This window comes from Muscardinus avellanarius (assembly GCF_963383645.1).
Source record: "Muscardinus avellanarius genome assembly, chromosome: 2".
Lineage (NCBI taxonomy): Eukaryota > Metazoa > Chordata > Mammalia > Rodentia > Gliridae > Muscardinus > Muscardinus avellanarius.
The window spans coordinates 14748654-14775301 of record NC_137787.1 but is presented as its reverse complement, the minus strand read 5'-3'; the positions used below and the strand labels follow the sequence as shown (position 1 = coordinate 14775301).

Here is a 26648-nt window from a genome sequence, read left to right as displayed (position 1 = left end):
CTTGAGATAAACTGTGGTATATACAGACAGTGCAATACTTTTCAGCACTAAAAAGAAATGATCATGCCATGAAAAGACATGAGAAAAGTGTAAATACTACTAAGTGATAAAAGGGTACATACTGTGATTCCAACTCTATGACATTCTGGAAAAGGTAAAACTAAGAAGTCAGTAAAGAGATTAGATTACCAAAGTTTAGGGGAAAGGAAAGACATACAGGCAGAGCACAGAGGACTTATGAATGGATATACAATAGAATATGAAAATATCCTACATGTGAGGATATTATATATAATAGAATATGAGAGCACAGAGGACTTTTAGAGCAGTGAAACCATTAGTCATTATACATATTTATAAACCCATAGGATAGGTCCACAACAAACCCTTTTTATAAACTAGGTATGTTGATATGTCAATGTAAGTTCACTATTTTTAACAAATGTTAAAGGCACTCTGGTGAAGGATGCCAATAGTAAGAGAGGCTTAATGGGGAGGGTGGGCTGAAAGCAATTTTGCTGCAAATCTAAAACTGCTCTGAAAAACAAAGATACTTAACCCACATTATCCAGCAATCCCACTTCTAAGTATGTATCCTTGAAAAAATGAAAACTTACTCATACCAAAACCCATACACAAATATTCATATCAACTACAAAAAGACATATATAAAAAATGTCTCAACAAATAGGTAAATAGATGGATAAACTGCAGTACACTCAAACAATAAAATATCACTCATCCATAGAAAGGAATAAACTAGCGATACTTACAACTTAATCTCAAAATAATTATGCTGAATGAAAGAAGCCAATCTCAGAAGGTTACAAACTATGATTCTACTTATATGACATTCTGGAAAATACAAAAATATAGTGACATTAAACAGATCAGTAGCTGTCAGGTATTAGGGAGAGGAGGTTGTGACTATTAAGAGTATCAGAGAAAGTTTTCTGGGGTGAAAGAACTGTTCTATATTCAGTCTAACAGTCGTTACTTAGATCTATACACATGCTCATATTAAAAAAACTATACATAAAAATAAAGGCCAGTTTTTAAGACACTGTTAAAAACTTTGGAGATTATGATTCTCAAGCTGAGTCTTATTATTACATAAATATAAATTATGATGCCACAAGATCTGTTCATAAAAGCAATACAAACGTCAAACAGTAACAGAAATGTTAATCAGAAAATCAACCCTACGACCAATATACAAAATTACAAATGCAACCTACATTTTTCATTTATTTGAATATAGCTTTTCTTAAATTTTCAAGTAACGTCCTTAGCAAAGATTAAAGTGATATTATTAAAGCAACGGGAATCTTTATTTTTCAATGAAATAATAAAACTTACCCACAGATAATTTCCAACCTGCAGGAGACATATCCTCAAACCAATCAAACTAGTGATAAAGGGGAGAAAATGGGGGCTGGCCAGGGTGAAGAGGAGTGCAGCAGGCAAAGGCACAAACACAACGAGGAGCTACAGATTCCCAAGTCTCTGCTCTTGAGTTTTTACACCCAAGCATGTCTGTGAATTGACAAGAAAGTTGACCCTGGGCCTGCAGCTCTTGGTCTAGCTGCAAAACTGAAGGACAAAATAACCTGCATGCTACCATCCACTCTCCAACACAGAAAATTTAAAATATTTATTAAAATATTTTAAAATTTCAATACCTAGGGCAAAATCCCAGTCAATCCTAACTAAATGCCAAGATAAAGAAAATATTATGTAAAATAAATTAGAAGACTTCAATTCTAAAGTTTACTAAACTAAAAATCATAAAACCAATGATAATATAGAATCAAGAAACTTCTTATAAAGATTCACAAGCACCGGGCATGGTGGCACACACTTGTAATCTCCGCGCTTGAGAGGTGGAGACAGGAGGATTGTGCAGGTTCGAAGCCAGCCTTGCTGGCTTAAGAGACCCTGTTTCCAAATAAACAGTATAAAATAGGTCTAGGAGTGTAGCCTGGTGGTAGAAGGGTTTTCAGGAACTCCAGTACCACCAAACAAACAAACAACCCCCCCCAAAAAAAACCCCACAATTCACATTATTTAATCCAAATACAGACAAATGCCTAAAATACAGAAACATAGAATTATACTGCATTAAAAAATACTATACAAAACACATTTAAAATATAAACTGGGGCAAGAATGACAGAATACATGCTAATTACACAAAGAATATTAAAAAGTACAATAGAGACTCAATGGTATAGCTCAGGGGTAGAGCACTTGCTTAGCATGCACAAGGTCCTGAGTTTGATCCCTACTATTAAAAACAATCAAAGTCCAAAAGGTTTGTTAACTCTAGGAGATAAATTCTTCTAGAGATCTGGAGTATTTTAAGATTCACCCAGAAGCTAAAATAATCAAAATCAGTTATTTGGAGACAACTGCACTTAGGATAGTTAAAACTAGGATTCTGACCAAGTCACTTGAACCTAACATTGTCCATACCCATTAACCTGTAATATGACTGTTGTCAGATCAATGATTTTTACATCATGCTCCACTGAGATACTTTGCTTAATACACGACAGGGGAAGATTCATTTTTCCTGATAAATATGGCTTATATTGGTTTTGTATGACTTTTTTTTTTTAAAGGAGTTTTCCATTATGGCGCACACCTGTAATCCCAGTGCTTTGGAGGCGCAGAAAGCAGGATGTCAGTGAGACAGCCTCAGCAATGTAATGAGACTCTCTGCAACCTAGGAAGACTCTGTTTCAAAACAAATAATAAAATATGGCTGGGGGTATAGCTCACAGGTAGAATGCCCTTGTGTTCAATCCCCAGTATAAGATAAATAAAATAATAACAGAACCCCTGGATGCCTGCCAAGTCAACTTATGAATCCAGTTAACATATAGACAACATTTACCATAATCTATAAAATATCATTGGTTTCTAATTACAAAATTTAAATTTGAGCCTTCTGTTAACTGTATGCAGTGGTAGGGAGGTTGTCAATTTAAAACTTTTGCCAGCTGTGTAAATCGTATTTTCCCAAAGAATTAAAGAATTCTTGAAGATTACAGAAATTTTAAGTCTTGCCAGGCGTGGTGGTGCACGCTTGTAATCCCCGCACTTGGGAGGCGGAGACAGGAGGATAACGCACGTTCAAAGCCAGCTGTGCTGGCTTAAGAGACCCTGTTTCCAAAAATAAAATAGGTCTGGGAGTATAGCCCGGAGGTAAGTCTTATCAACATTTTAAATTTTCTAGTTCACTAATGAAATTATTGAATGATATAAAGTTCACTAAAACTTGCTAGATACACAGTACTGGTCCCATTTTTCACTAACATTAAGAATAGAGACGACAATCAAAGAAATTATACAGGTATCCTTAATAGAACAGTAAGCTAGTACAGAAAAATTTTTGTAGTTGTTGATTGCTATAAAGAATTTTTCCTATAATTTACTCATGTATATAGTTACTAATATAACATGATGGATTTCACAAAGAGCAAATTACTTTGAATTATGAAATCCAATATTCTCTACCCTCACTCTTTATGTCCAAAATAAAACTCTTAAAAAAATTTGGTCCAAATATTAGGTATCAGCCACCAATCCAAAAGAACATATAAAAGGCATTCTCCAAACCAACACCTTGGATACTTATAACCGCTTCCAAAAAGCAAAGGAAGGTGCCAGGTATTATGGGGGAACATAAGATGCATTTATCTACTTTATAATCTGTACGAGAAAATAAGAGGAGCCTACTATAAGCATTCATATGACCTCAGGAGATGTCATGAAATCCAAAGCAAAGGCACAAAAAAGGTGTTAGGACAACACATTTTCACAATACATAAAGATAATCTGCTACATGTTAGCACAAATAGAAGATCATCTAAATTTGGCATCATTTTTTAAAATGTATTCTTAAATATTCTTTTAAACTTTTAAAAAATATTTTAGAAAAATCAGGATTTCTCTCAGGACAAACTTCAGTACCATGAAAAATAATAGCTTTCTACTTAATGGTTGGGAAGGAATCTGCCGCACCCGCACACACATGTACACGCACACACACAAATATGCCATAGGGTTCTACTATGAATTATCATTTTTAAAATACTGCATCCCCAGTGGTTATAATAATAAAGATACATTAAAAACTACCTCATCATTACTGTAACAGTTAAAACTGAGGAACAGGCAGAATAAAGAGGTAAAACATACATAGCAAGGCAATGTTTTCTTGAGCACCATAAAAAAAAAGAACTATTTTATGAATCACAATCTGGTTCCAATAGCCTTGACATATTTCAACAAACAGAGGTACACAGCCCCAAAAATATACTGCTTATTAATGGTTAGACTTAATAATAAACCTGGGTAATTATATATAGAAGATGAAATTGTTTTCAGCAATCTGTGGCTATAAACTACAATGGTTTCCATTCTGACTGCTAGTATTCTTAGACATTCATTTCAACAGACAATTAAATGCAAACTACAAAAAAAGCAAGAGACAAAGATGAATAAAAGAAATCTCAATCATTCACACATTTAATACTAGAAGAACATGCCAAAAATATAAGAGAAATGAGACAAAGAGAGCTAAGTGCCCTCACAGTGCTTGCAGTCTACTCGACAACTTAAGAACAGCTAGTACTTAATATGAGTTAACTCCCTAAACTGCAACATTTTAAAACCTGTCCCCAACATCATCCTGCCTCAAGTCTTTCAAAGTAGAAGCCATTCAATTTCCTGTTCTCTCTCATATCCACAGTTGCTCTCTTCCAGACTCTCTAAACTCTTTTCCTCTTTATCCCCACTAGTCTACTTCTTTTAGGATGACCAATTACATATCTAGGTCATGCTCCCCATATAATATTAGTTTTCATACCTAGCTTACAGCTCCTTTTTTCTTTGTGACTTTTATCACTGCCTTAAGTAACTACAGTATTCAACCTAATTAAGTTCTCTGTTTCTTCCAACAACTTCAAGTTAGAAAAAAAGTATAAGATAAGACAGCAGGAGAACTGAAGATAAACATGAGGGAAGCACTGAAAATAACACTCATACTAAATATTTTATTCTATCTTCTCCATCACAGTCAGATTCTTTATAAGATTAAAATCAATGGCACTGACTGGCTCGGTGCCACATACCTGTAATCCCATTACTACAGAGGCTGGGACAGGAGAATTGCAGGTTCAAAGCCAATCTCAGCAATTTAGTGAGGCCCTCTGCAACTTAGCAAGACCCTGTTTCAAAATAAAATATAAAACAGGACCACAGGAGTATAGCTCAGAAGTAGAATACCCTTGGGTCCCATCCTCAGCACCAAAGAAAAAAAAAAAAAAAAAGCAAAAAGCTCCCTCTACCTGCAGCAGAGATTCGCAATGCTTTTCAATACCTAGACCAACCCATTTACTACTTTATTTTTGACATATACACATGAAGACCCTTTTATGTTCCACTGACACTGATCAACATCACTCAGCTCATACCTACCTGCCTTTTTCACACACAATTTTTCCCTAACAGGCCTACATTTTGCCACTGTTCTAGATCTTTAATACTCCTTTAAGTTTTATCAAAAGTGACTTCATTCCTCAGGCAAAATAATGCTCCTTCAAATCTGATTACCTCACTAAAACTGAATTTACCGCTACCAAGCATCATGTCTTATTTTGGGGTGGCTGAAACACAGGAAAAACTGGTTTGTAGGCCTCTGTGGATCTTTGTTAACAAAAAGCTATTCCCAACTATTTCTGTAAATATTCTTAATTTACTATCATGTTTATATTTTATAACTAAATGCTATTGAAAATCTCTATATTCCTTCACTTTTGCCTAAATAAGAGAAAAATATTTCAAGAATCCTTATTTATAATTAAGTCTACTTGCTGGGCGTGGTGGTGCACATTTGTAATCCTCGTGCTTGAGAGGCGGAGATAGGAGAATCGCACAGGTTCAGAGCCAGCCTTGCTGGCTTAAGAAACCCTGTTTCCAAATAAAAATATAAAAAAATAGGTGTCTGGGAGTGTAGCCCAGAGGTAGAAGGGTTTCCAGGAACCCCCGTACCACACACACACACAAAAAAAGTTAAGTCTACTTAACTGGCCTACAAAATAGTCGAGCTTACCTCAAAAGTTAGCAACTTCTTTCAGATCACCAGCAATGAATACCCTCACATAAACATCTTAATTTAACCTATAAATAAATCTAACATTTAAAAAAATTTATTGGCTCTTCTCTTCCCCCCTCCTAAAATGAAGTGAAAAATCAATATATTTAAAAAGTAGTTTATACAGAGACTTCATTTTTAGCATGAGACCCAACATACTAAAAATAAATTGTAGAAGATGGCGACAGAGGGATGCAGCGTTCCTCACTAGCTGAAGCAAATTAAGTTCAACTACTGAGACAGAAGCGTATTAATAAAGAAAAAATTAAATGTACGATCCAAAACAGAGTTGGGGAGTACGGCAGAGGAAATCCAAAAGCTGAACTGCAATATTCACCACAACACACAAAGGAAGCAGAAAGTGAGCTGAAGACAAGGCGGCCGGCGGAGTGCAGGCGCAGATGCAGACGCAGGCGGCCACAGGGCTGCTGGCCCAGTCAGGACTTCTGGGTCTTTAACATTCCCAGAGAGGCTCTAAGGTCTGAAAGTGTCCAGTGAGTTCCAATACTTGAAGTTGCAAGCTAACTGGAGCTCCTCAGCGGCACTTTTCGCCCACCAAAGGCGGCCCCGCAGACACGCCCAGAGATCTGCAGGGACCCGGAAGTGGGCCTGCTCACCGCGGGAGCTGAAAGTCAGCGGGATACGGAAGAGCTGCCAGAGGCTCAGAGCCACAGATTGGACTGCCAGCTTGAATTCAGAGGAGCCACGAACCGGGCAAGCACACAGTGAGTGCAATAATTGTGAGTGCCAGTGTGAGCAGAGTGGGCCACCTCAAACTCCGGTATCACGGAAGGGTACTTAAGGTGTGATACCTGCACAGAGCCACAAGGGGACACTCCAAGCAAATACAAGACAGTGGTGCATTCACCATGTATCAGTAATATAGTAGGACTGTTACCTCTTTTATTTTTTTTTATTTTTCTATCCTTTTATATTCTATTTTTTATTATTGCGGTTTGGTATTGTTTGTTTTACTTCTTTGGGTCTTTGGGTTTGATTTGGTTTTTGGTTTTCTGTGGGAATAAATTTTTGGTTCCTTTTTTTTACTTATATATATATGGTGGTTAGAGTTTTGTTTTAGTTTATTCTCATCCTGTTTATTCTCTTATTAATTTTTTCTGTTCTCTCTGGGTAGTATCTTTTCTTTCTTTGTCGATGTATAAAAGTTAGCCTTTTGTACCTTATTTTGTTTCTTTGTTTGTCTTTGCTCCTTTCTCCCATCCCGTCTACAAAGTCCGCAATTTCCTCAATTTACGATATATACTATCTTCCCTCAAAACTTTTTCTGTCCCCTAAATGTATCTCTGTGTTTAATACACAAGATTTCTCACATCTCCAGACTTATATATTCCAATAATTACAATAACTTTACTATCAAAACTTCTCCCATTCTCAACCATATACAACATTATTATATGTAAATTCTTCCACAACCTAATCATATTTTCTACCTTACCTGACTCTTGTACCCATCACCCTAGCTACTCCACCATCACCCAACCCTCATCATTCGAAAAAGTTTTGCTTACCGGCTAACTTTTCTAAAGTCCTAATACAAAGAGTGGGCTAAATATAATACCCAATAACGATGGGAAGAGAGCAGGAAAGCAGGCCTGAGAACTTTGAAAATACGAGAACTAGGAATAATGGAGAAATGACAGAAGTCACGGATACTGACCTACAAGAAATGCAAGAAGGGGAGTTCCGAATCTTGATCTAAAATATGATGAAAGGATTTAAAACAAGTTTAGAGGAGATGAAATATGAGTTAGAAATACTAAGAAAGAATCAGAAAGAGGTCTGGAATGAAATGAAGTCAGCAATAGAAAGAAATTCTAGAAAATTAGATGAAATGGAAAGTAGAATATCACTGTTAGAAGACAGTTCATCCAAGACCGAAAACACAGTCAATAGTATGCAGAAGTCATTACAGCAACAAAACCTAAACATACAGCAAATTTGGGACAACATGAAACGCCCTAACTTACAGATAAAAGGCAATGAAGAAGGGATAGAGGTACAGACCAGGGGCATCCGTAATCTCTTCACAGAAATAATTTCGGAGAATTTCCCAAACGTGGAACGAGAGACAGATCTTCAACTTCAGGAGACATACAGAACACCACTAAGATCAAAGAAGGACCTCCCCGCGCAACATAATAGTCAAAATGACTAACATAGAGGCCAAGGAAAAGATCTTAAAAGCAGTGAGAACTAAAGGTCAGGTGACATACAGAGGCAAAACAATAAGAATTACCCCAGACTATACAACCCAGGTCATGAATGCCAGGAGAGACTGGTATGACGTGATCCAGACCTTGGAAGAAAATAACTTCCAACCGAAGTAGCTCTATCCAGCAAAATTACTATTCAAGTTGATGGAGAAATAAAAGTGTTTCAAGATAAACAAAATCTCAAAAAATTTATGAATTCAAAGGCAACACTAGAGAAAATACTTAAAGGAATAAACCACAAAGAAAAAAGAAGCAGACTTCTGAACCAGAGAAGAGAAGAAAGTGATGAGAGGGGCTTCTAAGTAAGAAAGAAAGAAAAAACTACCAAACAGATGACAGAACACAAAATGACAGAAAACAAAAATCATACTTCAATAATAATTCTTAAGGTCAGAGGACTTAACTCACCAATCAAAAGACATAGACTGGCAATGTGGATCAAAAAACATAACCCAAATATATGCTGTTTGCAAGACACCCACCTAACAGCCAAAGACACTCACAGACTGAAAGTGAAAGGATAGAAAAAGATATACCATGCTACTGGAGAACAAAAAAGGGCAGGGGTAGCAATCCTGATATCCAACAAAACAGACTTTAAGACACATCAGAAGAGACAAATCAGGGCACTTCCTTTTATTAAAAGGAACAATACACCAAGATGATATAATGATAGTAAATGTTTATGCTCCAAATGTGAATGCAACCACATTTGTAAAACAAACCCTTTGGGACATCAGATCTCAAATAGACCCAAATACAATAATTGTGGGAGACTTCAATACGCCTCTCATACCACTGGATCAATCTTCAAGGCAAAAGATGAGTAAAGACTCTTTAGAACTAAAGAAAACTATAAACCAAATGGACCTAATAGACATATACAGAATATTTCATCCAGAAACTACAGAATACACATTCTTCTCATGAGCCCATGGAACCTTCTCCAAAATAGATCACATCCTGGTACACAAAGAAAGCACCAGCAAATTCAAAAGATGTAATATAATTGCTTGCATCTTTTCAGACCATAATGGAATTAAAGTAGAAATCAACAACAGGAAACTCAAAAGAAACTATGCAAATATGTGGAGACTGAATAATACACTATTGAATGATGAATGGGTAAGATCAGAAATTAGGAAAGAAATAAAGAAATTTTTGGAAATAAATGAAAACAGAGACACAACTTACCAAAATCTATGGGACACTATGAAGGCAGTATTAAGAGGAAAGTTTATAGCATCGAGTGCCCACATAAGAAGGACTCAGAATCACCAAGTTCAGACCCTATTGGCACAACTCAAGAACCTAGAAAGGCTGCAAGAGTCCAATCCCAAAGCCAGCAGAAGACAGGAAATTATTAAAATGTGAGCAGAAATAAATGAAATAGAGAACAAAAAAACAATTCAAAGAATCAACAAAACAAAAAGCTGGTTCTTTAAAAAGGTTAACAGAATTGATAAACCCCTGGGCAACCTAACCAAAAGAAAAAGAGAATCAATGCAAATTACTAAAATCAGAAATGAAAAAGAAGACATCACCACAGATAGTGAAGAAATTCAAAGGATTATCAGAAACTACTTTAAAAATTTATACTCCAATAGACTTGAAAACATGGAAGAAATCGATACGATTCCTAAACACAGTTAACGTACCTAAACTGAGCCAAGAGGACATAGCAAGCCTAAACCAACCAATAGAAAACAATTAAATAGAAATGGCAATAAAAATTCTTCCATCAAAGAAAAGCCCAGTCCCAGATGGGTTTCCAGCTGAATTCTACAAAACCTTCAGTAAAGAACTAGTAACAATACTGCATAACTTATTCCAGGAAATTGAAAAAGATGGAACTCTCCCAAATTCCTTCTACGAGGCGAGGCCAGTATCACATTAATCCCCAAACTAAATAAAGATGCCTCAAGAAAGGAAAACTACAGACCAATACCTTTAATGAACATAGATGCAAAAATTCTAAACAAAATACTAGCCATACACATTCAAAACCATATCAAGAGAATAATACACCATGACCAAGTTGGTTTCATCCCGGAAAAACAAGGCTGGTTCAACATACGCAAATCAATACATGTCATTTACCATATAAATAGAATCAAGAATAAAAACCACATCATCATAGCAATAGATGCTGAAAAAGCTTTCGACAAAATCCAACACCCATTCATGCTAAAAACACTACAGAAAATTGGAATAAAAGGAACATACCTCAACATCATTAAGGCAATATACAAAAACCCCAAAGCCAACATTATACTGAATGGGGAAAAACAGCAAGAATTTCCCCTAAAATCGGAAACAAGACAAGCATGTCCACTATCACCACTCCTCTTCAATATAGTCCTTGAGACTCTTGCTACAGCAATAAGACAAGAGAAGGAAATCAAAGGAATTCAAATAGGAAGAGAGGAATTAAAATTATCTTTATTTGCAGATGACATGATCCTTTACCTAGAAGACCCTAAAAACTCAACCAAAAGACTTCTGGAGTTAATTAACAAATTCAGCAAAGCTGCAGGATACAAAATAAATCTAAAGAAATCAGTGGCTTTTCTTTACACCAACAATGAATCCAAAAGGAAAGAAATAAAACAATCAATTCCATTCACTATAACCTCAAAACCAATAAAATACCTAGGAATAAACCTAACCAAAGATGTAAAAGACCTCTACAACAAAAACTATAAAACATTAAAGAAATTGAAGACGACCTTGGAAGATGGAAAGACCTCCCATGCTCGTGGATAGGCAGAATAAATATCATCAAAATGGCCATTCTGCCTAAAATGATTTATAGATTCAATGCAATTCCCATTAAAATACCAACGACATTCTTCACAGACCTAGAAAAAGCAATCATGAACTTTATATGGAGAAAGAAAAGACCCAGAATAGCCAAAGCAGTTCTCAGCAATAAGAATCACGCAGGAGGCATCACAATCCCAGACTTCCAACTATACTATAGGTCAATAGTAATAAACACAGCATGGTACTGGGACAATAACAGGTACACTGACCAGTGGAACAGAATAGAAGATACAGAAACAAATCCACACACCTACAGTCAATTAATCTTTGACAAAGGGGCCAAACTCATATGCTGGAGAAAAGACAGCCTCTTCAACAAATGGTGCTGGGAGAACTGGCTATCCATTTGTAGAAAGATGGAACTAAACCCATATATCTCACCATGCACAGGAATCAACTCGAGATGGATCAAAGACTTAGAAATTAGACCAGAGACTGTGAAGTTATTAGAGGAGAACACAGGCTCATCACTACAACATATAGGCACAGGCAGTAACTTTCTCAACAAAACCTCCAAAGCCCAGGAAATTAAAGCAAGAATCAACAAGTGGGATAGCATCAAACTAAAGAGCTTCTTTTCGTCAAAGGAAACCATCAAGAACCTAAAGAGGAAGCCTACAGAATGGAAGACAATCTTTACCAGTCACCACTCCGATAGGGGCAAATATCCAGAATATACAAAGAGCTCAAAAGACTCTGCACTAGCAAAACAAACAACCCAATCAAGAAATGGGCAATCGAATTGAATAGACACTTTACAAAAGAAGAGATACAAATGGCCAATAGATACATGAAAAGATGTTCTTCATCATTAGCCATCAGGGAGATGCAAATCAAAACTATGCTGAGATTCTGTCTAACCCCAGTCAGATTGGCAAGCATAAAGAAATCAAACAACAACAAATGCTGGCGAGGATGTGGGGAAAGAAGAACTCTTTTGCATTGTTGGTGGTAGTGCAAACTCGTTCAGCCACTATAGAGATCAGTGTGGAGATTCCTTAGAAAACTGGGAATAGATCTACCATACGATCCAGCTATACTACTCCTGGGTATTTGGCCAAAGAGGTTGAAATCCGAGAACTACAGTAACATATGCATACCTATGTTCATAGCGGCACAATTTGTAATAGCCAAAATTTGGAAACAACCTAGGCCCCCATCAACAGATGAATGGTTTGCAAAGTTACAGGAAATATACACAATGAAATTCTATTCAGCTATAAAGAAGAATAAAATCGTCATTCTTAAGAAGATGGAAAGGGCTGGAAAGCATTATGTTAAGTGAGATCAGCCAAACACAGAAAGAGAAGGGACATATGTTTCCTCTAATATGCCCAAACGAGTGAGCATTGGGAATACCAGAGGGAATCCATATAATGGAAGGGAAATCTCAGCAATGTTTGAATGGAAAGCTAAAAGAGGAAGGAGGCTGAACTTGATTGATGAGGGGCTACTTCTAAATAGGTGTAAAAGTATGAATATAGCAAGGTTAGCCTGGGTATTAATTGTCGGGAGGGGGGAAGGGAAAACGAGGAGGGGGGAGATGGCACCAAATACAGATTAAATGTGTAACATTTACTGTCAATAAAATAATATAAAAAAATAAAAAATAAAATATAAGAAATAAATAAAATAAAAATAAATTTTAGGGTAATATTTGTTCTACAAGTAAGCCTTTCCAGCTTAAGAAAAATAGAAAGTCACCTAAAAAATTAAAATTATAAACTGGGCATGGTGGCACAAATTTGAAATCCCAGCATTTGGGAAGCTGAGACAGGAAGACTGCGGGTCGCGGACAGCCTCAGCTACTACTCAGGCCCTTTGCAACTCAGTGACACCATATTTCAAAATAAAGAATAAAAAATAGGGCTGAAGGTATAGCTCAGAGGTAGAATGCCCCAGGGTTCCATCAGAAGTACCAAAAAGAGAAAAAAACCTGAAATTTTATCTCCATGACGAATCGATTTCCCTACCTGAAGAACAAAATGTTTAGGTCAAGATTACGCAGCACAGATTCAAGTATGCTCAGTCCAAAAACCTAGTTTTCACGAAGGTTCCCTATACATTAAATGCATGGACAAGTGCCTGGTATGTGTGCCTAGTCTTCAACAAGCAATTTTCTATATGAATGAAAATCCATTATTTTATTATTCAAAATTACAACATTTTCTGGATAGAATATACAAATAAAAGGACTTTTAAAAAAAGGACTTTGTAAACCACTGGAATAAATGTTCTTTTTAGCAATATAAGAAATTAGTTCTAGATTTTAAGATTAACATTTTTGTTCAGTTTTTTTCCTAAGAGGAACAAAATTTCAAAATTTGAGAATTAGGTTTTTATCATTTATGAGGCTACCATGTTATTCAATTATAACTATAGAGTACTATTTTGAAAGAGAAGTGAAACATAAGTCAAATCGTTTTTTTTGTTTTTTTGGGTTTTTTTTTTTGGTGGTACTGGGGGTAGAACCAGGGGCTTTTCTACCTCCGGGCTATACTCCCAGACCTATTTTATATTTTATTTGGAAACAGGGTCTCACTAAGTTGTTGAGAGCCTCACTCATTAGCCGAGGCTGGCTTCGAACCTGTGCAATCCTCCTGTCTCAGTATTCCAAGCGCTGGGATTACAAGCATGCGCCACCATGCCCAGTTCATAAGTCAAATCTAAGAAACTTGTTGAGCATTAGAAAAGTTAAATAAAGCCAGGTGTGGTAGCGCACTTGTAATCTCTGTGCTTCGGAGGCTGAGACAGGAGGATCGAAACCAGCCTCAGCTACTTAGTGAGGCTCTCAGAAACTTAACGAGACCCTGTTTCCAAATAAAATATAAAATAGGTCTAGGTCTCGGAGTAAGGCCCGGAGGTAGAAAACCCCTGGGTTCCACCCCCAGTACCACCAAAAAAAAAAAAGAAGAAGAAGAAGAAAAAGAAAAAAAATAAAGCTCTTGCTACATTAAAATGCAAGTTCCTTCTAACCCAATTCAAAGTTGAAATAGTTTTATTCCAAATACTTATTTTGGCATAAGTGAAGTAGTAAATTTCAAAAATTATGTTGCTCTCCAAAGTGTTAATTACCCAAAATTATATTAAATAATCATTAAAGTTCAGGCCTTTTAAGAGTAAAAAGCAATCTCACTTAATATTAATAATCTAATATCCATAAAGGTCAAGTAACTTGTTTAAGATTATCACCAGCAGAAACTAGGCTTGAAGCCCAGCTCTTCCTATTTTTCTACTTAGTACTTTATCTACTGCAGCTGAATCTAAGCCTGTTCTTTTCTCCCTTCTCTTTTTTTTTTTTTTTTTTTGGGGGGGGGGTGTCCCTAGAGGCTTGACAAGAGCATTCTACCTCCAATCTACACAACACACCTATTCCTATTTTATTTTATTGTTAATTTTCAAAGTGGGTCTCAGTAAGTTGCAGAGGGTATAAACTGCGGAGGCTGGCCTCAAGTCTGTAATCCTCCTGTCTCAGCATCCCAGTACTAGAATGCTAGCTTGAGTCTAAGTTATTTCTTATTTTAAACCTGGAGTGCTTTAACCAGATGTGATGGAATGTAACTGTAATCCTAGTACTTGGAAGGCAGGCAGGAAGATCCCAGATTTTTTTTTTTAAGGCCAGCCTCAGCAACTTAAAAGAAGCCCTCAGCAATTTAGTGAGATAATTTCAAAAGAAAAAACAGGGCGAGGAGCGTAGCTCACTTGGCTCCACCCCTAGTACCACAAAAACAAAAAACTATATAAACAGTTTTTAAGAAGGGCAAGACCTTCATTATGAAAACACGATTCCTTCATTACTGCAAAATGACTTTAGACTTGTCAAATAAAAACAAGAGCAGAGACTCTCAGGTTCAAGTTCAGCCTCAGCAACTTAAGGAGACTCTATTCAAAATGTTTTTTAAAAGAGGAGATAAGGATATGACTTGGAGGTAGTATTACCTGGCTTCAATTCCTGGTACAAAATAATAATAGTAATAATAATAATACCATTAATTCTTGCCATTTTTCAGTCTCCACTAAAATCATAAATGTGTCTGAAAACTAAATGTTTAAATTCTCAGGATTCAATCTTGTATCACTTTTATTTCTGTGATTCTGTATACTTTTTGCACTTTAAATATCATGTGTGTACGTTCACACCCCCAAATTTACATTTCCAGTTCAAATTCAGAACTAGATTTGCATTTCCAATTATGGCATCTTAAAACTAACCTGTTCAAAATGGAGCTTCTACTTCAAATCTGTATCAGAAAAGTGAGATCACCTCCCTCTTTGTCCAAGAGCCAAAAACCTAGAAATAATACATACTGGATTGTTCCCCTCTTTCTTAATCCCTACAATAAGCATGTGAAATCTGTCTACATGTGGATCTTTCAACATGTGAAATATGTCTTGAATCAGACAATGTTTCTGTTACCACTGTTATTAAACTGGTGTAAATCATAACTATTTCCCGAGTCACTGGATTGCTCCTTATTAATCCCCTCACACTTTAATGCTTAAGCACTCTCACTTATTCTCCACACAGCAGCCATAGTAGTTATTTAAAAATCTATGCAACTTAGTGAGACCCTGCTTCAAATTAAAGAATAAAAAATAGGGCAGGGGGTGTAGCTCAGAGGTCAAATGCTCCTGGGTTCTATCCCTAGACCCACCAAAAAAAATAATAATAAAAAAAAGAAAAACTACACCACAGAATGTCACTGTCTTGCTTAAAATATTTAAATGGCATACATACATACATACATACATGTATGTATATATGTGTGTATGTACACACACACACACACACACACACACACACACACACACACACAATTAAATACAAAGGCCTTCTGTTAAGGCCTGGCCTTAATGGCTTCTGATTCTCATCTCATCTTCCTCAAATTCTCCACTTACAATAGGCCTCTACACTTCAGGAATTGGCAAAGGATGGCCTGCTGCCCTTTTAAAATACAGTTTTTACTTTATAAAGCTTTACAGGGCAGGGCATGGTGGTGCACACTGTAATACCAGCAATACTTGAAAGGCTGAGACAGAAAGACTGCAGGTTCAAGGCCAAACTCAGCAACCAAGGAAAAGCCTGTTTCAAAAACAAAGTAAAAGAGAGCGCATAACTCAAAGGTAGAATGCCCCTGGGCTCAATCCCTACTACCCTCCCCCCCACACACCCAGAAAAAGTTTGCTGGAATCTTGCCATGCTCATTCTCTCATCTACAGTCTATTGCTGTTTTTGTGCTGTAGCAGCAGAGTTAAGGACGGCAAAAAAGAGCTGTATGCCTCAGAAAAACAAAGCTACTGATTATCTGATCCTTTACAGAGAAATAGGCTGCACAGCCCTTTCTCTTCTGGAATGCTCTTCAACTTTTTCTCATGAGCACCCTCTCCTTCTTCAAGACAGTTTAAATATCACTATTTCCTCAGAAAGCCCTTTCTTGACCAATGTCATCATGTTCTCCTCTATCACTATATCCTGTTTTCATTATATTTTATAACTAAACATTTATTATCCGTTCCACCAATAAAGGAATCAGATCTGCACTACTACCAATATAATCCTTACACCTACTTAGAGCCTGAAAAACACTGCTGAATTACATGATAAGAAGCCTTAGAAGGATGCCTTTGACAAGCTTTTCTTATGGCAAGCACAAAGGACAGGTCACACCCTACCTTCTGCTTCATGATCTTGAGAATTTCACTGAATTGGCTTTATTTCCTCAAAGAAAATATTCTTCTAAAGATAGGAAGAATATTACCAGAAATAAACTAAAGAAACAGTACTTACATTTTCTGTGCCTACTACAATTTGGGGATATTATTTCCAAAGCCAATAATCAGCTACTTTCATCCCAAGAAGTGTCCTCTCTAGAACAACTACCCCGACTGACTGTACTACTCTGCTTTACTAAAAATTTCATTAAAATGTTGTCTTCTCACCTTGAAACCAAAGTACTAACAAACTACATAAAAAAGCCAGCAATGATACCACATAAAAAAGACCCTGTTTCAAAATAAAAACAGGGCTGGGGGTATGGCTTGGAGGTAGACTGTCCCTGGGTTCAATCTCCCCACCCCCCAAAAATAAAAACACTGGCTAGGAGTGGTGGAACATGTTTGAAACTCCAGTACTTGGGAGACTGAGACAAGAGGACTTGGAGGTTCATGCCCAGCCTCAGTTACTTAGTGAGACTGTTTCAAAATAAAAAATAGATCTGGGGTATAGCTTGGAGATAGAATGCCCCTGGGTTCAATCCCCAGTACCACACACACACACACACACACACACAAAAAAAAAAAAAAAAAACACAACAAAAGGGGCATATGCTGAGAAATAAGGGGCATATGCTGAGAAATCAAAGAATGATATTTTATACCACAGAACACTAAGCCATTCTCTCATTTTCTAATCAAAAGATTCTATGCAAAGAGAGATAATAATGACTTTCATGCAAACTACGCTTTTGTACATTTTATTGTACTTAACATCCTTATGTCCCATTTAGTAAAACATATTGATACTTCTTACAAAGTTGACATACATTTTGATTTACTGTATATTGGCCCTATTTTTCAATGCTTTTTTGGTAGTGTCTCCATTGTACTTGCACAGTAACTAAATCTTTTTATAAAATAAGAGTATATGATATAAGATAAATAGAAAAGACAAAAATGACTAGCAGAGGTTTCAAAAACTTAAATTAACACAATCAATTAACAGATATGCTGAAATTGGCACATTTCGACAGAAACTAGCTGATCAAATGAGTGTTTATGAAAGAAGATAAGAGAGAGATCATCTCTTTCCGAAAAGATTTATCAGAGAAGAGATGATGTACAAACCAAGCAGAGGCCTCTCACCAGGAAATGAATCTGTAAGTATCTTGATCTTGGACTTCCTGGCCTCCAGAAATGTGAGAAAGCGAATGCTGCTTAAGGCATCCAGACTATGGTACTTGTTACAGCAGCCCAACCTGACTAAGACAACAGTTGACCTTTGATAGTGGACCACTTTAAGCAACTAAATCTTTTCAGAATTCTCATGGAGTTACTGTTCAAATGATTTCAATAACTACTTGACCATATTTTGGAGTCCCAAAATCATTCACTTAAATATTGACCTCACACTCTGGATTCCCCTCCTCTCCTCACTTTTCCAAGAGCTAATTCTTGACCATGACACACAACTATAGATGCTTTTTTTCTACAGCGACACCCAAACTACAAAGCCCTGCTTAAAAAAAACTATCATTTTCCTTATCAATTCCTTAGTACATTCCCCACAAATGCTACCAAGTCTTTTCACAATCATTTTAGAAGAAGATTTAATTGTTAGATTTATGGTAGTTTTAGAAATAAAGAATCCCAAGTATTACTTTTAACTCCTTCATTTCACATACAAATCAAACTAAAAATTGAAAGGACCAGCCAGGCTTAGTGGCACACACTTGTAATCCCAGTACTTGAGGCAGGCAGACTGTCAGCCAGCCTTAGCTATTTAGTGAGGCCCTTCACAATTTAGTAAGGCCCTAAAATAAAGAACAGAAAATAGGGCTGGGGGTGGGGCTTGGAGGCAGAATGCCCCTGGGTTCAATCCCCAGTTAAAAAAGAATTGAAAAGGCCATAGCTTTACCAAAAAACAAACAAACACTAATTTGAAGCACTTTAATTACTTCCATTTCAGTACATTTATCTTCTGCCCCAAAAGGTGACTTATAGAGATGGGTTTATCTTGAAATAATACTATCTAAATTCAGTTCCTACTAGGTTGAATATTAAACTATTATGTATCTGGCAAAATCACTAATTCTCTGTACCCCCGTTTCTTCCTTTGTAAAAATAAGAAATAAATATATGACACATTGGGTTGTGACAAATGATTAAGTTATACATAAAAGCACTAGAATTGGAACTAACGCATAGTAAATGCTAAGTGAGAACTGTGATCAGTAATATTCCCTACAGAAATGGGCAAACGAGAACTTACTTATTCTAAACTTACCTATTCTAAACTTACTTCTCTATTATTTTTTTTTTTTTTTTTTTTTTTTTTTTGTGGTACTGGGGTTCCTGGAAGCCCTTCTACCTCCGGGCTACACTCCCAGACCTATTTTTGCATTTTTTATTTGGAAACAGGGTCTCCTAAGCCAGCGCGCGCGGCTGGCTTCGAACCTGCGCGTCCTCCTGTCTCTGCCTCCCAAGCGCAGGGATTACAAGCGTGCGCCACCACGCCCGGCCTCTATTATATTTTTTAATTCATTTGGCAACACTGGAGATTAAACCAAGGCCAAGCACTGTACCACTGGGCTACATCCCCAGGACAGCTTGTTGAAAAGTTGCCCAGGTTGGCCCTGACCTTGCCATCATAATGTCTTATTCTACCAAGCAGATGGAATTACAGGTGAGGCCACCACACTTGAGTACTTCTCTATGATTCCTAATCCCTCATTCTGTACATGGAAGAAAGCAGATGCTCCATTCTTCCACCTTTCAGTAGTTGTAAGAAAAATTTGTCCCCATTCTACCTTTGTCTCTTTTTCTTTTTTTGGTGTGTGTGTGTGTGTGTGTGTGTGTGTGTGTGTGTGTGTGTGTGACTTCTGATTGAACCCAGGGCATTACACCTACGAACCACACCCTTAGACCTATTTTATTTTTATTTTGAAATAGGATCTGATTAGGTTGATGAGTCTCAGTACTTTCTGAGGCTGTTCTGGAACCTTCGATCCTCCTGTCTCAGTCTCCCAAGTACTGGGATTACAAGCATGTGCCATCATGCCTGTTTTCTTTCCTTTGATGCCAAACTTCTTAAATTAGTCTTACTTCCAACAGTTACTTTAACTACAATCTGCTCCTGGACATTTGTCCCTCAGCTCTTGGTGCTTCTTCATTCTCTAAAATATAACATCCAGTACATGCTACTAAATGTGAAATCCTCACATCTAGCTTTGAGTTCTTGCTATATTTCTTTCTTTTTTTTTTTTTTTTTTTTTTTTGGTGGTACTGGGGTTCCTGGAAGCCCTTCTTCCTCCGGGCTACACTCCTAGACCTATTTTATATATTTGAAACAGGGTCTCTTACGCCAGCGCGGCTGGCTTCGAACCTGCACGATCCTCCTGTCTCTGCCTCCCAAGCGCGGGGATTACAAGCGTGCGCCACCACGTCCAGCGAGTTCTTGCTATATTTCTAAACTTACATATCTACAAACATATTACTTCAGATCTCACACTCAATTTTTCTCACAGGTAATGATTTTGAAGGTACTTAACCAAATATAAAAATTATCTGTATACCCAAAAAGAAACTAACTTATCCTTATCCAAATCAGTTTCACAGTATGACTCCACAATATTTCTACTAGTAGCACCATAATTCTAGTAACCAAATTCTCTCTAATCTTGCTTCAGAATTTCAGATGCATGAAACTCATTTGTTTCCAGCCTATGTTACCATATTCTTCTAGTCTTCTCCTGATTCTAGTAAGCACCCTACTAATGCTGTACTTTGCCATTCTCACGGTAATCTTCAAACTCTTATCACCTACTTTAAAACCTCCACAAACTCTCAACTATTTAGTCCACATCCCTTAGCTTGACATTCAAAATTTTCTATAATCTGTTCTCATACGATCTTTCAAGCACTGCCATTCACTAATCCCTGTAATTATTATATACATCCATCAAACATCACTTACCACCTAAGTGTAGCCAACTTGGCTTGGAAGATCATCTATATAATTTTATGCTATTTGCCACCCTGGAGAACTTTCTACATTGTTCAGATGCACTCCACATTTTTAAAGGCTCAGTTCAATTTTATTCATTTCCACAAAATCTTATAGTCCTGAGTAATCTCTTCATTTGAATTTCTAAGCTATTTATCACTATCACACATTGACATTTAATTACATAACGCTTCACACTGTTACCTAAATGCATGTTATCTTTCATATCAGAGTAAAAACAACCCTGGAAAGAGACAGAATAATATCTCTTTGCATCTACTGTATTTTATTAAAAGCTGTGCACACAGGCACTTAAAAACTGTTGATTGCATGAAGAACATAATTATCTTCATGAAATATTTAACTACCTGGCTCCTGTACTCTCTTTCAAGAGAAAGTAATTATAGAAGAAAGAGTAGAAATAAAAAGTTGCTATTTTGCAACCACTAGTAATAATGATTCATGCAAGAATCATCAATGAATGCTAAATCCATAACATGGAAGTTTCTGGGGGAACAGGATATTTACACAGTCTCAAAATATAACTCAACATATTATGAATTACAAAGGGAAAAAAATGGTACCTTCACAGTGAAGAAATCTGGCGGACACCAAGTGATCAAAGTTAACATCACCAATAATGGGATAAACTGACATCATGTGCCTCCTGATGTGCTGCACTGAGGACACAACATCACTTATGTATAATTCCTGCCAAAAACGCATAACCTGAAACTAGTCATGAGGAAAAGATCAGACAAACCAAAAACTGAGGGACAATCTACAAAGCAACTGGCCTAAACTCTTCAAAAATGTCAATGTGCCAAAAAGACAAAAAAGCTGAGGAAATGAGTATGTGATCCTGGACTGGATCAAGAAATCAGAAAACAAATTACTATATAGGACATCACTGCCACACAGGACAATTGGTAATATTTTAATATGAACTGTATTAACAGTATTATATTAAACTGCCTGATTTTGATCATAATTCTTTGGTTATGTAGGAGAATATCCTTATTCTTAGGAGAAACATTACAAAGTATTTTAGGGTAAATACAATCTACAATTTATTCTCTAATTAGTCAATAATAATACTTATATTAGTAACAACAGACAATAACAAGTATTGATTGGAAGATATACAAAAGTAGCAAAAGTTTAACCTAATCTAGGTGAAGGGCAAATGAGTTAACTACTATTTATGAAACTTCTGGCTTTTTTTTTTCCCCCCAGAATAAAGTTGTAAAATGAGTACCTTAAATACCAAACAAAAAATGAGAGAAAAATTTTATGAATCTGTGATATATTTTACTTCATCTTAAAGCAAGACATTGTAATGAAGTTATTTCATGAATGAAATTACATTTCATTTGCAGTTTGCCTACAAAAACATTTGTTCTAAAAATATACATATAAACCTTTTTGGAATCATAGAACTATTTCATAAAGTTAGTCCACCACTAATTTATCTTGTTTTATGAAATCACATATGCATAAAACAACAATTCATGTTTACCACAGAACTCACTTAAAATGAGTGAGGTCAATTTCAACTATTAAAAAGTCTTAGAGAATATTTTTAAACAATATGGCTTTATTATTTTCATATATATAGAAGAGAAAGCCAAAATGGGCTGATTAAATCATTTTAAGAAAAAACAATTATCTGTAATTAACACTAGTAAATAAGTATTTGTAAATTACTGATTCATTGCTTCATCAATTGTAATTAGACAGAATTATAGATCACAAATTTTATCTTCTTTCAACTGTTAGAAATTCTCATTGGCTAATTGTAAGTTTTGAATGAGGCTTTATAATAGTTATAAATTAATAATTTTATAAGCTTCTTGAAGCCTTTTTAAAAAACCACACTTCTGATCAAAATACAAAATGGCATAAAGGATTTTCTATATTCTATATTGCATTAACAATAGTACTTTAAAATTGGATACCTTATTTATGAGATGTTCGGTAACAACTTCTCTTAGTCCAGTGTAGAGCTTTTCTCCATGTTTATGCAAAACCATTGTATAGGCATTTCTATAGAGCTCCTCAAAACTAAGACCACTGTTATTCTTACGCTGAATTTCTTGAATTGCATTTTTCAGAAGGTCCCAAATGCTGTTTACGTATTTTTCATCCATGGTCATCTGTCATATCCAAAAAGAAAAGAGACAAAAACAAAAACACAATGGTTGAAAATCTTTCCATATTTGTCCATATAGTAAATATTTTATCATATAACTAGTTATATGTTAGTCTGTTTTAATACAATTAAGGGATTCATTTGAAAACAGTCTCTATAGCTGGTTAAAACAATTTTCTCTAATCATTTAAGACCTTCCTCTCCATCCTTTTATAGCAGAACTCTATTTAAATAAAATCATGATTTATATATTCATAAATCACTTAACCCCTCCTCTGCCTTCCTCCATGCTAACAGCACACCTATTCCTGACATGAACCTATATAGTTGAAAACAAATGATCAGCAAAAACCCATATTTGATTTATCTCAGTTTAAAAGTCATAACCACAAACCACAAGTGTAATCTTTCTGCAATCCCACACTTTCTTTTCTAGTCTCATTTTACTCTCCTAAATGATTTTACATTACCTCCTGCATCCTCCAAGATGATGAGTGAGAAGACAGAAACAACCTGAAGAGCTCCATGCTCAGACCATATCCACTAATCTACTGGATTTTATGCCAATATAATCTGCTATTACTTACACTCTCAGTGCCAAGTTCTGATACCCAAGGCAGATCACAGAACCAGAAACATGAATCATACAGAACACAAAAAATCTCATGCCCCGACCCAGATCTACAAAAACAGAACTTGCATTTTACCAGAAACCCTAAATCAATTAATCCCCCTCCATCCATCCATCCATCCCTCCCTCCCTCCCTCCCTCCCTCCCTCCCTCCCTCCCTCCTTCGCTCCCCCCCCCCTCACACACACACACAATGAAATTTGACAAAGTACTTCCATTGCAAAGATCTCTTTTTGGAAATCAATCCTCTCAGAGTCACCAATTATTTTTTTCTCTCTGCTAAAAAATTTCCATTCACCCTGAGTGTGGTGGTACATACCTGTAGAAGTATTTGGGAGGCTGAGACAAGAGGATCACACATCCAGGCCAGCCTTCAAAACTCTGTAGACCTCAGCAATTTAGTGAGATACTGTTTCAAAATAAAAAATAAAATAGGACAGATGGTACAGTTCAAAGGCAAAACCCCTAGATTCAATCCTCAGTATTGTAAAATCAACTAATAATCATTTCTATTCACATTCTAAATCGTCCGTTTCACTTCTTAAAGACAAATCTTCACAACCCCTCTACTCCCCCAGTACCACCCAATTTGTCTTTCTATTTATAGTGAAATCATGGGCTAAAAGAGGGGAAGATTTCTACTTTCACTATCTCCAAGTCCCGTTTTGCCATCGTATCTTGGATACACACCATTAAGGTTTTCATCTTTATCGTTTCTTATGGTTTGGATTTACACTGTCCCCCAGACCTCATGCAGAGGGCAGCCAAGTTGGAGACTGGGCTTGGCTCCTGCAGAGGGGTCACTGGGGATGTGGCCTTAAGGATTATGTACTCCTTCATCCCCAGCCCTCACACTTGTGTGTGCCCACTTGTGCACGAGCACACTCTACATCCAGCCTCCAAGAAGAGGCCTAAATCACTCCACTTGTCCCTTTCTCTGCCTCCTGCTGCCACGTCCTGAGCGTCTACAGTGAACAGGCCAATATGGACTGAAACCCCTGAACCCTCTGAGCAAATAAATCTTCCTTCCTCCGGATTATGGTTGTCAGGTTATTTTAGGTCAGAGCAGTGGTGAGAGTGCTGATTGAAACACCATTCCACTGAAACCACTTTTAAAAAGGTTACCAGTGATTTTCATTAGATTTGTTAAATCGAATGGTTAGTTGCTGATCTCATCTTAGTTGACCAATCTGGTAGCATCTGGCAGAGCTGACCACTCTACTCCTTGAAAGATTCCTCTTACTTCCCAAGCACTGTAATCTGCCGTATTTCCTATTTCACTGGTTCCTACTTGTCAGTCTGCTTTACTGGTTCTTACTCATTACCACAATTTCCATTCCAAGACTCAGGCTCTAGACCTCATGTTTATCTACATTCAATTCTAGATGGAGCTCATCTCATCTATTCTTATGGCTTTAAAAGTCAATCTTGACCCAGGGCTTTGGAGGATGATACAGGAGGATCACACAGATTTGAAGCCAGCCTCAGCTACTTACTGAGGCTCTCGGAAACTTAGTGAGACCCTGTTTCCAAATAAAGTATAAAATAGGTCTGGGAATAGAGCCCAGAGGTGGAAAAGCCCCTGGGTTCCACCCCAGTATCACAATAAATAAATAAATAAATGTCTATCTTAAAATGTGCAATCTTAAAATGTACATGTTTGGTGCTCCATAACAAAATTATGGATCTAGCTACCTCAATGTTTCTACTTGAATGTCTAGTCGACCTCTCAAATTTTTCAAGTCTAAAACAGAAGTCCCTAATCTCCCCAACCCCTACCCCTGTTAGCCTCCCCAGAAGTCTTTTCCAACTAAGCAAAATGTCCACTTCATCTTTCCAATTGATGAAGACAAAACAACTTGTCATGATTCTCTTGCCTAACTTTTTTTTTTTTTTGGTACTAGAGATTGAACCCAGAGGCATTCTTCCTCCAAGCTATACTCTCAGCCCAATTTTATATCTCATTTGGAAACAGGGTCTCAATAGGTTGCCGAGAGTCTCACTAAATTGCAGAGGCTGGCTTTTACCCTGTGATCCTCCTGTCTCAGCCTCCCAAGTACTGGGATTACAAGTGTGCACCATCAAGCCCAGCTCTCTCACCTAACTTCTAACTCAACAGGAAATTCTGTTGTCTCTAACTTTCAAAATATATACAAAATATAACTCTTTCTCATTACTTCCACTGCTACTACCGTGGTCCAAACCACCACCATTTCTCAGATTATTTGAAAAGCCTCCTCACATTTCTGGGCCTGCTACCACAGAGTGACTTTCTGAAAACAGAAATCAAACCATGCCATTCATCCGCTCACAACCCTCCCATGAGTTCATACCCCCTGCAGTTAAAGCCAAGTCCCTACAAAGTCCTATGAAGCCTTATGTGATCTGATAGTTTCTCAGCATTATCTTCCCCCCTTGCTCACTCTGCTTGATGCACATCATCCTCCTTACTATTCTTTGGAATGCATACACCAACTCATTTTGTATCTTTGTATTTGCTGCTTTCTGTCTGGAATGCCCTTCCCTTAGATACCTGCACAACTCAAAACTTTGATTAAAACTGTCAATATACAATGAAATGTTTTATGTCCATCCTATTTATAATACCAACCTCTCCTCATTACTGACCTTCAAATCTAACCCTACATTCTATCTTTTTTCTAGTCTCTCCTCCCTCAGCTAAATGTGGGCTCCAAGAAGGCAGTGATTTTTTTTTAACTAACTACTAAACTCCTCAGCCCCTAAAACAATACCTGACATACAACAGAGTTGTTGACTAAGTGATTTTCTGCTAAAAGTTAATTAAGAACTCTCTTCATGCCACAAAAACCTATCAATTCTGCATTTACCACTTGGGCAACATGAGTCAATGTCATACATATCTCTGACCTGAAATGGATAAAAATTACTAAGTTAATGGA

At 36.7% G+C, this 26648-nt stretch overlaps 1 protein-coding gene across 2 annotated transcripts in view; it reads right to left on the bottom strand.

Moving 5' to 3' along the window:
• Window positions 1-26648, bottom strand: part of CUL3 (cullin 3) — a gene marked incomplete at both ends in the record, with an annotated part of 103193 nt that overhangs the window by 56915 nt on the left and 19630 nt on the right. Inside the window, one exon of one of the 2 annotated variants that reach the window (XM_080689249.1) lies at window positions 22903-23100. The exons of the other annotated variant lie outside the window; for it this stretch is intronic. Coding sequence (XP_080545375.1) covers window positions 22903-23100 — 198 coding nt within the window. The remainder of the gene's footprint in view (window positions 1-22902; window positions 23101-26648) is intronic. 2 annotated transcript variants of the gene reach the window in all.